Source organism: Chelon labrosus, assembly GCF_963514085.1.
Source record: "Chelon labrosus genome assembly, chromosome: 23".
In the NCBI taxonomy this organism is placed as follows: Eukaryota; Metazoa; Chordata; class Actinopteri; order Mugiliformes; family Mugilidae; genus Chelon; species Chelon labrosus.
Window position 1 is genome coordinate 13,855,792 of NC_140356.1, and position 14,830 is coordinate 13,870,621.

The 14,830-nt window shown below is 39.9% G+C and overlaps 1 protein-coding gene across 1 annotated transcript in view; it reads left to right on the forward strand.

Moving 5' to 3' along the window:
* Positions 1–14,830, forward strand: part of LOC311508597 (voltage-dependent calcium channel subunit alpha-2/delta-1-like) — a 97,994-nt gene that overhangs the window by 15,476 nt on the left and 67,688 nt on the right. Inside the window, exons 2-3 of the mRNA XM_084573428.1 lie at positions 5,017–5,098; positions 7,480–7,596. Coding sequence (XP_084429554.1) covers positions 5,017–5,098; positions 7,480–7,596 — 199 coding nt within the window. The remainder of the gene's footprint in view (positions 1–5,016; positions 5,099–7,479; positions 7,597–14,830) is intronic.

The following is a 14,830-nucleotide window of genomic DNA, read 5'->3' on the forward strand; positions in this document are numbered from 1 at the left end:
CAGACTCTAGAGGCCAAAGCCATGCCTGTACACCAAATGGTTCAAGAACAGCTTTAAATTTACTTTAGTTATGCCTTTTTCAGCGGTTTAGGCGAAAATTACAGGTATTTCAAGGGTATTCAAATAGTACAACAATGCTCTTTAAATATTAAAGTAAAAGTACTAGTTTGGTTCCTCTGAATGATATGATCAAACACGAATAATTAACACTAAAGCATCATTGTTTAAATAGTATGTTACATGTTTTATATACAGGGAGATAAGATAAATCTGAGCGGTTGTCAGACGATTAATGGGAGAGGAAAAAGTTCTGATACAGTTCTGGTGAGATGTTGGATCAACATTTATTAAAAGGAAAATCATGTGGAACGTTTAGAGGGAAAATACTATTAGGTGGAACTGTTAACAAACCAAAGACATCTGGAAATGTGACCCCCGAGTACAAACTAAAAAGTCAGAAGCCAAAAAGTTTGGAAACCACTGGTTAAATCTTAAATGATTTGTTGTATTTTACAGAATTGTGTAAAATCTTCATCTTGAAAAGAATCTAATGATGTAAAATAAAATGTAGAAGAGCGGGAATATGGTGCAGTGGAAATCTTAAGTAGCACAAGACTGAAATACTCAAAACTATACCTGAGTACAGTACATGACTAAATGAAGTTAGGTAGTTTCCACTGCTGCAAATGTTCCAATAGTGCTCATGCACCATTCTGATCTTGCTTTTGCTGTAGCCACTCCCATAAGAGAAAACCACCTGTACCATGGAGGTACAGCAATTTGATATTGCACATGTTTTGAGGACACACAAGAAGCACAAAACATTTAAATTAAAGCTTCAGAGCTCAAAACAATCGATGTTTTCTCAAGAACTTCCAAAAATCCTTCAAACACTGCATCCTTCATTTCCCACCAATAAATCTTAAATTACTGTGTAAATGTAAGTTAACTGAACTTGTGGAAAATGCGCGGACTGTGCCAGACAGATTATGACCAAAAAAGATCCTAGTCTAGATAGACAACTATGGTAACATTTTTTACACTGTTGTTATTCCAAAAGTTTGAGATTGAGCAAAAACAAGCAAATGAAAGTGTGACTAATCACGATAGGCAAAAAATACAAAAGAAGTTGAAAAAAAGAGGGGCTTCAACAACTGCCTGTCATAAAACAGTCTGCTTCATAAGTGGGTGATATTAATGAGTCAGTGAGACGAGAGCGAGAGAAAAGAGGCCTGCAATGCCAGCAGGTCTCACACTTGGCTGAGTTTCACATGGTTCTTCTCATTCCTAGCCCTGCGGTCTCCAACCGCTGTAGCTCACCAGCCATGTTGGATGCTTCCTTCCTTTCCATGTCACCCCCCCTGTCAAAGTTCCCCAGGGAAAAAGCCAGAAAGATCAAGAGAGATACTGATGCTATCGAATTTTCCATGTCCTGCTCCAAGTTTCCAACCAGATTTCCAGCACATTTCTTTGTTAAAACACAGAGCATGTAGTCTGCTTTCTTGTAAACCATACAGTCAAGACTTTCATCACTTAAGAGGAAGCAACACATCCTGGTGTTATGCAGGGACCTTACTTTACTGATAAGAGGAAGGTGGTTATTTGTGGAAATGGCTAATCAAAACACTGTTTAGTCTTTTAGTTGTTACCCAGGAGATTTTATTAAACCAAGATCAGAGAGATTTCAAAATAAGTAGTATGAGCCATTAGCACTCAGCTTTAGTATGCAAAAAGCTGACTTCATGCGAGGTGCTGCAGATAAGTGAGGGTACTAATCACTTTTAATCTCAACTGCTGTGCTTGGGTACATTCCCTGGATCATTTTTATTGTTAACTGCCATCTCTTCATTAGGGTTATGCAAAGAAGCTCCGCAATCGTAGGATAAATGGCGGCTCGGTCATAACCAGAGCTTTTTTCATGGTAGACATTGTGTATTATCATAGTAGGATAAGTACAGGTGTATTAACAATGGCTGCATTCCACTTAGGGGAAGACCTACTTTTTTGTGCGTGCTGGTTCAATATCATGGCTTACTGGGACACCATTAATGTTAATAATGATTTCCCTACTACAACAAGTCAAAATGCAGGGGAAAGTTCTATTGCTGCCTTTAAATAGAATTTGTGGGCTTGTGGTTAAACCACATGAGAAGTTGTGTTCACAACTAGGTGCTGTTAAGCAACTGTTGGTGTCTACAAGCCACGAAAGCTAACAGTTTGGCAACGACCCGGTAATGACCATAATACGACCATAATAAAAGGATTAGGTTGTTGAGACTATCAACATTTTATAAAATTGTTAAAAATACAATAAATCACAATGTATCAACATACCATTGACCTCCACCATTTGTGAAAATTGTCAGGAATTATGCCTTTTAAGTGGAAATTGTGAGCTTGTTGTTATGTAGGAATGCAATAAATGCAAAAGCATAATAAAAGCCAAATTAAATAATTTATAAGAAAACTGTATGTCCTTGCTGAAATATATTAACTTACCATTCACCTCCATCATTTCTGAAAATGTCAGGAAACATGACAAATGGAACTTGTTAGCTTGTTAGTATGTAGGAAGGCAGGAAATGTACGTAGAGGCATAATAAAAGACACATTACCAAATTTCTAAGAAAACTATATGACTTATTTGCGATATATTATCCTACCATTGACCTCCACCATTTCTGAAAACATCAGCAGCACATCACAGCTTTACCACAAGAGAGCTGCATTCATCACATATTTTGCGCAAAAATGATAAACATGACTTCATCATTCTGCAACACTTACACACTTACAGTAGAATTGATGAGCAAGTTATGGTGGACAAAAGTAAGGGAATGCAGTAAATATAATTCTTCAAACAATTAAATAATATATAATATTGATTTAAACAATGAATATGGCTCAACAGTGTAAATGCAGTGTCAGCACATAACGAAAACTAAACTCTATACACCTCACCACACTCATGGTTTTCCCATTAGACACCTGTTGCTACGCCCCTCCCTTCTTGCCGACTGGGGTAATTTATAAAAGTCACATGCATAACAGCCCCAGTATACACCTGCTTACTGTTGTCGGTGAACCTTATCTTGACCCTGGAGTTGATTTTTGGAGTTCATGCAGACGTAAAATACATGACTCTATAACATAAACCCACTTTGTTAGAAGCCACTTGTGGAAGTTTAGGTTTACCATACGTGCAAACAAGATAATATGGCATACAGTATTTGCATGTGGGCTTTTGAGTGTATGTAAAAATATGCTGACCTTATGTCTACTGTAGATCTGCTTCCAGCCTCCAGCAGCTGTCTCTCAAACGGCTAAATGTGACTGCTACGCCCCACATTTCCAGTGTCTGCTATCCCTGCTCACATTACACTGTATTTTTTAAATCAGACAACACAGACAGGGTTCATGTGTCAAAGGCCCCTCAGCAGTGTGAAGGGTGAAGAGGTTAATTCACACTGTGGGGGAGAAAGGTTAATTTTCTTTATGGATTATGTCATGTATTTTTTATTGCCTGTAGCACTTGGGCAAGTATAGTAAGTGTACTTACAGTGTATTGTTTTTGGAGAGTTCAGATAATGTAGCTGTTAAGTTGATCAGGAAGAGGTGGACAAATACGTGCTCTGGGTGCAGTAGGGATAATATTACTCCTGGATTCTGCTTTAACTGAAAAACATCTAAATTAATGAACAGGAAAATATTATTAGAGGAAACAATGTTGAGTGATATCTAAAAAGAGCTGAAGCATATTTGGATATGCCATGAACTAGATTAATGAGAACCTTCAACGACAATGTTGAGTCATTTTGGTCATTTTAAAATAATAGAGATTTCTTCTGCTTATTATCTTTGTACCTGAGCGTGAATGTTAAGATTGACACCACCTTTAACAGTAGCTAAAAGGCAATGACAGCAGACTGCTAGCCTAGCTTAGCTGGGACTGGATTTTGGCATTTATATTTCTGGACTAGCTATATTTGTAGTTTGAAAAAACACTGTGACTTTTTTATTTTGCGTCATATAAATTTAATTAGTTACAGGGTTTACAGAGGGTTCGTGAAGACATTTTTGAGCAAAACATTTTCAGTTTGTTTCTCAAATGTGACGCTAGCTGACAACGTTAGCTTGGCGTTAGCTAGGTATTAACTTTACAGTCATGACATACAAATCTTGGCAAAGAAACACATAACAATAGTTTCCAAAATGAAACTGTTTGTGTGACCGGGATCTAAGCTATGCTAAAATGCAGTAAGAATATTGTGTACTTTTTGGAAATAAATCTAAACAACTGTGTGTAGTTGTGTCCTCTTACCCAACAATGAAGTGTTCCTCTGGTGTTTTGATAGTTTAAGGGGATCATGGGTATGGTCACTCATAGACGCCACTCACACTTGTGCGCACACACACATACAGTACATGACCTGAAGTGAATGTCAAGGATTCCATATAAGGAAGCAGCGTCCTCAAAATCCTCATGGCTAAGTTACAGGGCATAAATTTGATTTACAACAGTTTAGACGTGCCGATAATGAGTGTTTAGAGCTGGCCATGGACACACATGGACATCACGCAGAGGTCATAGAACACCACTGATGCTTTAAAAGGCTGATAAATTATTTTTTGTCTTGAGCAGGGAAATCTCAGATATGTCTCACTCAATGTTAAAGTTATATAAAGCTAAATCTTAATCATAATAATAAGCCATAATAAATCTCTTGCTCATCGTTCTGTCCTCTTTCTCATCGGTAGAACGTTAACACCCCAGAGGATGTGTCACTCTCATGCTGACAGCTATGAATAGCTCTTGTCTAAATGGCTAAACATTATTATTTCATGCTTCCCCTGTACTATAAAAACACATACTATACAGATATTCTAGCATATCGGTATAACATGAATTAAAGCTTAGATTAAGTCAACTCAAAAAGTTTGATATGCCTGTAGAAGCTTTCCATTGATTGACAAATGACTGGCTATTTTCTTTCTCTTTTTTTTTTGTATTTGCAGGATAAAAGAATGGGTGGACCAGATGCAGAAAGATTTGATCACATTAACAGACACAGCGAGTGGCATGCAGAACCTAATACAGGTAAGAGACTTCTCTGTCACACATACTCACTGTTGCTGCACAGTGTCGAATCTGTAAACCAGTTTCCTAAGAAAGCAAAAAATTTGTGACGCTTTTTGTTTAAAGGTCCGCCAAAACTTACCAAATTTTCTGTTTAATGACAAATAAAGTATGAAGACACTGAAGATGTTGGGTATTTAGGTGTATGTAGTCTGGATAATAAAGGGGCACATGAGCTTCAAGGCTCTTTCTGACATTTAAAGGTATTTCAAGCATCTTAAAGAAACGTAGAGGGTGTGCTACTTTTTGTATGTAGCATGCAAACTCTGGTACCAAATGCCCCTGCCTTTTTAAACTAGCCGACCTTTAAAACAAGCTAGTTATACCATTGGCCCATTGTGCTGTGACGTTTTGGCGTAGGCTACTGTGAATGTGGATGATAGCAAGCTCGACTAACTAGCTAGCTAACCTTAGCATTGAGACACACAACACACTGTGTTCTTTCCAAACTGCAGCTAGGACAGGCGTTAGCATAGTTAGTGTTTGCTTTATGTCTTTTTGTTGCTCAAGTTTAACTAGACTCTCTGAACCCACAGCAACTTTGGTTCACAATACCGACTTGCTGTGGAATAATGGAAGAGCTAAAATCGCAGTCCTGTCCTCGTTGACACATAAATTACTAACCATGCACTCTGCTGTTGTCAGACCATTAAAAACAGGGGCATTTTTTTAGGGTGACCAGACTTCCCCGTTTTCCTGGTACAGTCCACGTTTTGATGTACCGTCCCTGTAAAACATGGTCTTCTGGCCTCCCTAAGACAAGGAGGCTTGTCTTGTTAAACTGTCCTTATGGACCCAAAGAACTCAAACTAAAGTGGTAACAAACCATTTTTGGACATCATGCAACTCAAATTAATAGTACCAGTAGGAACTAATGTAGAGGGTGCTATTTCAGTAAAATGAATAAAAGTTCTGGAACAAATAAGTAAGGAAAACAGCAAGGATATACATTTCTTTGCAAAAATATGTTTTCATGTTTTACATAAAATCTCTTGCACACATTCAGCATCGAATACAATTAATGCATATGCTTTCTGCCACTTACTCTCCTTGCACGACCTCAGCTGTCATAGCATGTCACTGGTCTATATATAGTGTCTTCTCATTAAACATACCACTGCATCGTTTCAGTGTGCCAGGACAATGTACACGCTCAGATAAGATCAGCGTCACGACCACACCGCGGTGGCTATAGTGGATGCACACGCTTTGACGCCCACACACACACACAAGCCCACATCTGACAAAGAAGGAGAAGAAGAAGAAGAAGCTTTTCACATCCACATTGATTGACATAATGCATCTGGCACTTTGGCTCCCTTCGAGGATAAAATAAGTCAGCTTTAAAGCGTCACTGAAATCATTGCAAAGCGTGTTTTTGTTTGACGTTATGTTACGACTTCACAGCGTCAGAAAAGAGAGTTAAAAAGGTATGTGTGTCACAGATCTTGTGGTCACACCCTTGTTTGAACAGAGTGTAAAAAGCATGTTGAATTATGCATGCCCTTTAACAATATAAATGAAGTAAATTGAACCCAGAAAGTCATCTAATATTGTTAAAGGTATACAGTGTTGTCAGTGTCGACCTTGTTATCAATCCAGAAATCCATAGGATTGCTTTTTAATACTGCTCTTTGCACTAAAGTAAAATCCATCAGACGCCTGGAGACAAATATGCGCACGTGCCTCAGTTATGTGGTTTGAATGTCGGACAATGAAATCCCTTCAGGCTGCTAAATAATTGGCTGTTTGGCATTTATGTTTCTTATTCCTCTCGCTGGAGCATATTCCATAGCACAGTAAATGGTCGTGTTACATAACCTGACAGTGCAATTTAATCAGCGGACGCGTAGCTTTCTTTTTAAAGCTCTGGTCAGCGAAGTTCGATGAAGAAGGGGATGGAGGGGGGATGACCACTCGCGCAGAACACCGTTCATGACTTCGGAGACAGCGAGTCTGTTTGTGGACAGAAAATTCGAGACGCCAAAAAGTCAAGATTGCAGATATTCGTCATGCAGAATTGGAAAGTTGGAAACAAGACACAGCACCTTCAAACTCAATCTTAGGTGAACAGATGGAAATGGGAAATATGATACCACCAAGCTCTAAAGGATACCTAGTTGGTGAATTGGTTTGCCCTGTGTTTATTTTTTTATTTTTTTTTTTTGTGGCAACACTCACAAAATGCCATGTTAATGAAATGGGTAACTTTTATTTTAACTTTTACCGGTTGTAGTGTTTTTGGGATGCCATCCTAGGTTGTGCACATCACTCCTGATGATATAATCTATCTTAAATTGTACTGTTCTCTGACCCTCACTTTTATCTTGTGATTGTCGTAGATATATCACAAACACAGAACTCACTTCAGTGTGGAGACCAACAATGCGAGGGAACTGGTGGCAACGGCTGCAGGGAACATAGAGATACTGCTGGATAACCGCTCCCGCGCCCTAAAGGTAAGTGTACTTCTACTGCTTCTCGGAAATAACTTTAGTGGAGGCAGGAATTTCCTTATATTTCCCCTTTTTTGCCATTGGGATGCAATGAGTATTAGCGGTCACAGTAAACCCTAGAAAAGTTACAGATTGTGAAGTTTGAGACGACAGGATAACATCGAATACAACTTCTCGATCATTTGTATCCAGTATGTTTCCTAGCACAGTACCCAGAGCCGAAGGAAACACACAGAAACAATCTGCTTCTCTTCATTTCACGTAAGAACAGGAACTGGAACACATCCACGGCTTCAGGCCATGCACAGATCCAACGTAATCAGACGTCTGCATCTGCCCTCATACCTAATCCATTTAGTCTGCTTTGATTTGTTGTAGTAAAGCGTTCCTGACTGTGTGTTCACCTCATGTGGATGAACTCTTTTCTTGTTGCACGGCTGACCGGCCATGTCAAAGACATTGGAGATGATGTGAGGTTTCCTTGTTTCTGTAAGCCACGCAGAGTAGCTGTAGTTACTTTTAGGTAAAACAAAATCGTCAAGCCATGCTGGTCAGCAGCTCAGCTGTAATGACGCATCTAGAGGTTGGTCCACCACTTTGAACAAGGCGAATATAACTCAACAGCTGTTAGTTAGCCATGGATTTGTAAAGACTTTCATGCTCCCCTGAAGATAAATCCTAGTGTTGTACTTTTAATCCAGTGTGACATGCAGGTTAGTCTTTACAAAGTGAAACATCACAACATATCGTGGTTGGACTGGAAAGGTTTAAGCAGATATTTGGCGTTGAAGATTTACACCGATCAGCCACAACATTAAAACCACTGACAGGAGAAGTGATAAATAACATTGACCGTGTTGTGACAATAAAATGTTCTGCTGGGAAACTTTTGGACCTGGCATTCATTCGCATGGATGTTACTTAGACATGTAGCACCCACCTAGACCAGACCAGACCAGGCACCCCAACCCCATAGCAATGACACTCCTTGATGGCAGCAGCCAACCCGTACGACCCAAAGGCCTATGGGTTTATGGGTCTATGTTTTGGAGACCTACAAAATATTAGGAAGGTGGTCATAATGTTATGCCTGATCTGCGTTATTGATTTGGAAGAGGTTAATATTTGTGGCTTTGAGTGAAAAACCTCAACAACTGTTGCAACACTTGCCATTAGGTTTGGCAAACACAACTTTGTGACCCCTTAACTTTACATCTACTGCCACCATCAGGTCAAAACACTGGTTTGTTCCACAAGACTATGTTGCGCATTGTGTTTAGTGCTAATTAGACTATGAAATCATTCTAACTTCCTAAATTAAACACCTGCTGAACATCAGTATGTCAGCATTGTTACTGTAAGAACTGTTCGATACTGCAGATTTGACAGGCTAGCCCTTTGGTCTTGTTCACATGTAGCTAAAAAAGAACAGCAAGCTAAATTGATCCGCGCAACCTTTCACTGCTGCTCGCTTTAAAAGTATCTGGCCAACTAAATTAGGATCTCGGGACGCACTCAGCCTCAATCAATCCGACTTGAGACGACCAGAAATATCCAATTAAACCCTGACAGCCCGTTGCCATAGCTACATCCTCATTGATTACCCCGTCAGTCCAGCCGAGCGTTTTGTTTTTCTTGCATCCCGATAATTGCCAAGGGATGAGGGGACAATTAGTTTTTGGTGTTTTCCGTGTAGCAGCGAGTCGATGGCGGCGGAATAGAGACGTTAAACTACCGGCTCTGTTCTTACATTTTATCAACACCATCTGCTGCGTGTCTCACCTGTTGCAAATTAATTGCGCAGTCCTTTGCTGGAAGTGTGAAAACAGTGAAGCAGGGATGATATAACTATTTATTTATTTTTTTTGCCAAACACCATATGCTAATGCTTTGTTCCTCTCAGGAAATATATTCACTTGCCACTGCATTAGCATTCAGGAGTACACGGCCTGTGGTGGCCGGGCAGCTACTGTAAACGTTATTCGGTATAATGAAGTAGAATTGAGCCAGCTTTATGGCAGTCAATTTATATAAGGGACCATAAATAGTCACAGGGTCCACTTAGCTGAATTATGAATTGAAATGGACGAAGGGGAAGGGCGGCTGCAGCGACTGTAATGTTCTTGACCCGACCTACACTAATCTAATTCTCTGTGAGGTAACGAATCCCTCTCTTTGACTTACCAACCTCAGTATCCTTCTTCCTTTCATTCTCTCTTTGTACATCCCTTATTCCTTTTTTTGAAGGCCTGGTTACACTCAGGATGAAGTGATCATGTAAGAGGGTGCAGTTTCCTGACTGAGAGAGAGAATGAAATTGAATTGTCTGATGTGTGTGTGAGAGATGATGATGATGATGATGATGATGATGAGGGGAAAAGAGAGGGAGAGTGGTTGCACTGTACGCCACACCTCCCGTGAGGCAGCGTACAAAGGACTAGAAGCACATTGCTGACCACCCATCCATTAGGATCTTGGCCCCTCTCACACACGATTCAACAGGCAGCACTCTCGCCCTTGTTCACACTGCTCTGCTTGGAACATTGGAGGGCATTAAACTGACTCACAGCCTCATTAGAAGTTACCAAATGCAGAGCACAGGCACATAACAAGGAAGTTTCCAACAAAAAATGAAAGTTTCCAAACCTACCCTTTTTACTGCGTATGTAAAGTTGATTTATTTATATTGTTCTGCTTGTACAGCACTTTGGTTCAACTGAGTTTGTTTTTAAATGTGCTTTAGAAATAAACTTTGACTTGACTTGACTTGACTAAAGTTACATGTTAATAATGAGGCACAGGACGATTGACAGGTGTTCCCAGCTTTGGGTTTAGAATACTTACCTCAAGTATTGAGACTATAGACTGTATATAAATATGGACGATGCATCCCCACTTCCTTGCACTGGCTAAACTGACACTTGTTTCCCAGGGATACAGGCAATGCCATCTTGCGAGTTAGGAGCCAATGTCTGCGCAGTATGGTCCGAGAAATGTTGGATTATGCTCTGTTCTTCACTCCCAGGGTGCTACGGGACCGTTTCATGGAGCAGTTGGCATGGCAACTTGTAGTCATCATGATGTCACATCCTGTTTCTATATCAGAAAAACAGAAACTTGAATATGCATCAGCATTGTATTTACTACCTAAAATGACAGAAGCCGTTTTTAAAAAATAATTTATTTGACGTGTATTTTAGTGTTTTAGTTTGGCCCAAGTCCCATCCACTAACATGGAGGGGGTGGAGCTTATGACCTATACTGCAGCCAGCCACTAGGGGGAGCTCTACTTGCTTTGGCTTCACTTTTGAGGTGCAGTTCTGTCGTCCATCTTTATACTGTATACAGTCTATTATTCAGAGCCTTTACTCAACTAAAAGCACTAAGACAACAATATAAAAATATGTTATTAAATGTGAAGGTCCTGCATAAAGCACATTTATGGTTACAGAAATAAAATCTTAACATAAAAATCTCCTCAAAGCAACAAAAGTAAACATTCTCCTTGTAAAAATGTGAAATGCTTAGTTTTCTGTGTAATTAAATAACTTTTTGTTAATTTTTTAGTGTTGGAACAATAAAGAAATTGGAAAAACATACGGTGCAGTAATAAAGAAATTATAGAAAGTGTTAAATTCTCGACAGAAATTTAAAGAAAATACTCCCTTAGATACCCCCTGCAAGTAGCGAAAATAAACTTTTACTGCTTTTTATACCTGGTCCCAAGTCATGTTTAAGGGTTTACCACATGATTAACATAATAAGAAAGAAAGAAAATGGAAATCTGCTCCTGAATTAATTTTGTTGTGCATTGTTTTTCACCTTTTCAGGCCTAAGTCTTTGATTTTAGAATAAATCCGTATCCATTCACTTCATGATTCTTAATCACAAGTCATAAATAAAAAGTATAGCATTAAATTATGCTAATTGAAAAGCCAGAGCTAGGAGCACTATGGTTTTTGCATTAATTATAGAAGTAAATTGCTACTGAAAGTTTTGCTTAATACAAATTGGGTGTTTTTTTTTAAAAAAAGTAATTAACTTCCACCTATTTTTACCTTCAATATACAGGAAAACCAGTTTCCATTATTGTTGCTGTTGTTGAGAGAAGCACTGAGACAAGTAAAAAGTACAAAATAAATGCACATTGTAAGGATAATGTTCTATTTTTAATGTAATGTTAAAACCAAGTGAAGTCTGTATTTCCACACCTTGTAGCCGAAGAGTTCAGGTCAGTGTTGTGCTTGAAATAAGCAGCATAGACACCACCTCAGTGACTGGTGGCATCTCTGTTTACACTAGGCCAGCTTGTCTCCTCTGGCTGTGTGTGTGTGTGTGTGTGGGTGTGGGTGTGTGTTTGTGTGTGCGCCTGCAATTGTCAACGGGCTCACTCCCATTAGAATGATGCCCGCTGTCATTAACTTAATCAGGGACCTGCTTGGATTTGCCGTCCGTCAATCTGACATCCGGTCTATCCCGTCACTTTTAATTCGATCGCCGCGTTTGACGCCGGTGCTCCCTTGACATGCAGTCTCTCAAATGTTGGCAGCTGTGGCTACGTACGGGCGGAGGCGTGTTTCAAAGTTTGAAAAAGAAGACAATTATTGTACACCCTGTCAATGTATATAAGCGACTTAACAGGACTGTGAAGATATACACCAAGTTTTAAGTCCCAACTTATTCACTTATTCAATTTAAAATGTGGAAAATAGCATCAGTTTGGCCAATGCAAGGAAGTATGGATGCATATTTATATACAGTCTATGCTCTCATTGGCAAGCAAAAGTCAGGAAGCTCTTAGAGGGAATTTCTTCAAATGTGGCTCAAATTTTACTTTGACTCAAGGATGAACTGAACGCAATTTGGTGGTGAAAGGTCAAAGGTCATTGTGACCTCACTGAGCATGTTTTTGGCCACAACTGGAGAATTCATATGCTACTAACGACAGAATAACGCACACACACACTTTTCTTTGTCTAACTAGTTTGTCTGAGTGTCCTTTTTTTAACCCCCCACTTCTCACCGGTCTGTCTCAGGCATACATAGATAATGTTCTCAAAGCTTTGGAAAGCTGAAAACTAAATCTCACACACATGCAAATCATTGCCTCTGTCATGTTATGTCACACTATTCTCAATTCAGTGTGCGTTGTCCCTTAACTGAAACTGTTATTCCCAGAGGAGAGAAACCACCGCGGTGCCGAGAGAACCGCAAAACTTTCTGCCTCGATCGAAACCCGTTCAAAGTCTTGTTGTCAGCTGCGGCGTACCGAGGCTGATTATTTCCGTTTTGTATTGATACGTGCAGATGTGTGTGCATGTGTGCAACTGAGGCCGAGGGACCGGAGTTTTCTCCCAGATCTCTTTGATATAGCAGATGAGTCAGATTCTTTAGGCGGTTGCCGCTGTAGCTCATTTTCCCCGCTGATACAGCTCTGGAGGTTACAGAGGAAACAATCTTTACAGACACAAATCTTTCTTACCTTTCTGGGCTTTTATTCACATCCAAAATCATCTTTCACCTCTCATTCTCATTCTTGTCACGTATGATATTTTATTTCCCTTGTTTCCCCAACTCTGTCCTTCCGTCGGCACTTTTTTTTTCCAGTAACTCCACCTGTCACTCCGTGTTCTCGTTTTCCCATTTTTGTCTTGCCCTGTGTTTCTCTTCGTTAACTCTACACTATCTTTAGGCATCCAGCTTTCCCTTCATGACATATCTCCTCCTGCATATATCTAACCAAATGGAACTTTTTCTCTTTAGTAGCAAAACATGTTTGAGCTAACACATTTTACTAACTTACAGAGTCATTATCTTCCCAAGTGATTCTCAATAATCGATGAAAGCTGGAAATCATTTAAAACAGGACGTTGTTAGGGTTTCCACCTCTCTTTGGGAGGATGCCTTTTTGAAATACTTAAATGTGGGATAATAGGGATGAGGGGTGTGGAGTACTCGGGGACAGATGCGTCTTAAACATAAAGAAGAAATTAGTTGGGGAGTTTGTCATCGGTGACTGAGAGCTTGGCAGGAAAGCGTTGCAGTATTTATATATTTGCATTATTATGTACTGGGTGTCTGTAGCATAGCAAATGCTCTTAAGCACTCATTTTTGTAACTGCTTGGGACTGGAGTCTATCCCAGCTGTCACTGGGCGAGAGGCGGGGTACACCCTGGACAGGTCTCCAGTCTATCACAGGGCTAACACAGAGAGACAGATAACCATTCCCATTCACACCTACGTCCAATTTAGAACCACCAGTGAACCTAATGAGCATGTCTTTGGACGGTGGGGGGACGCCGGAGTACCCGGAGACACAGGGACCCAGAAAAAGCATTGCAGAAAGTAATGGAAGGAGAATGAGCAACCACAGTGAACTTTTAGATGAAGATCTGCAAATTCTTTTGACTATGGCCTGCTGTTCATGCAATTATGGAAAAAGGACAATTATTGCTCAACTTCTTTATTAAAACAACAGCTTGCTCTGTGAACACCTGAATGCTGGGACAAAAGTAACTTTATATTAACTCCGGTGACTACAGGTGTCACCAAATCTACCCGGATATACATGTCCATTACACGCTTTAACACAAATCATTGGAAAAACAACAGTACACACCATTGAATCATCATGTTTTAAAAGAAAATTCAGTGTCGTAGTGATTCAGTGATCTGTATATCCATTGTTATCCAACAAACAGTAGCTACTGACCCCAACCCTAACCCTAACCCTAACTAGTGATGGTTCCTTTATTCGGATGCTGGAGTGTTTTCCTGCAAGAGTTTTAGCAATGATTAAACATTATGGTTACGTTCTTCATAGTAGTGGAGAAATATCCCTGCTTTTTATTTGGCGTGAACAATTCAAGCATCTAACGTAAATCGCAGAATATAGACATGGTTGAGCTGATTCCACCGTAGCCATGCTGCCAGTACATACCAGGCTGTCGACAGTAAATCGTAGCATTTATGCATCGTCAGAACCTGGAGTTTCAGAGTTCACCAACAAATTTGGAGCCTTTAGTCCATGGTTCACTGACTAATTAGAAAAGTGTCTCTTTGTCTGTGACTCAGAGCCTCCTCTCGTGCACAGTATACGCTCTAATTGGCTCCCATCATTACTGGTCTTGCATAACTGCGAGCTACAGCATAGGTGTGACTTGTTGATTAATTGTGAATGAACTCACACGTCGCACAGATCGCACACCACCGCCGCCTCCCCCTTTGGTCCATTTG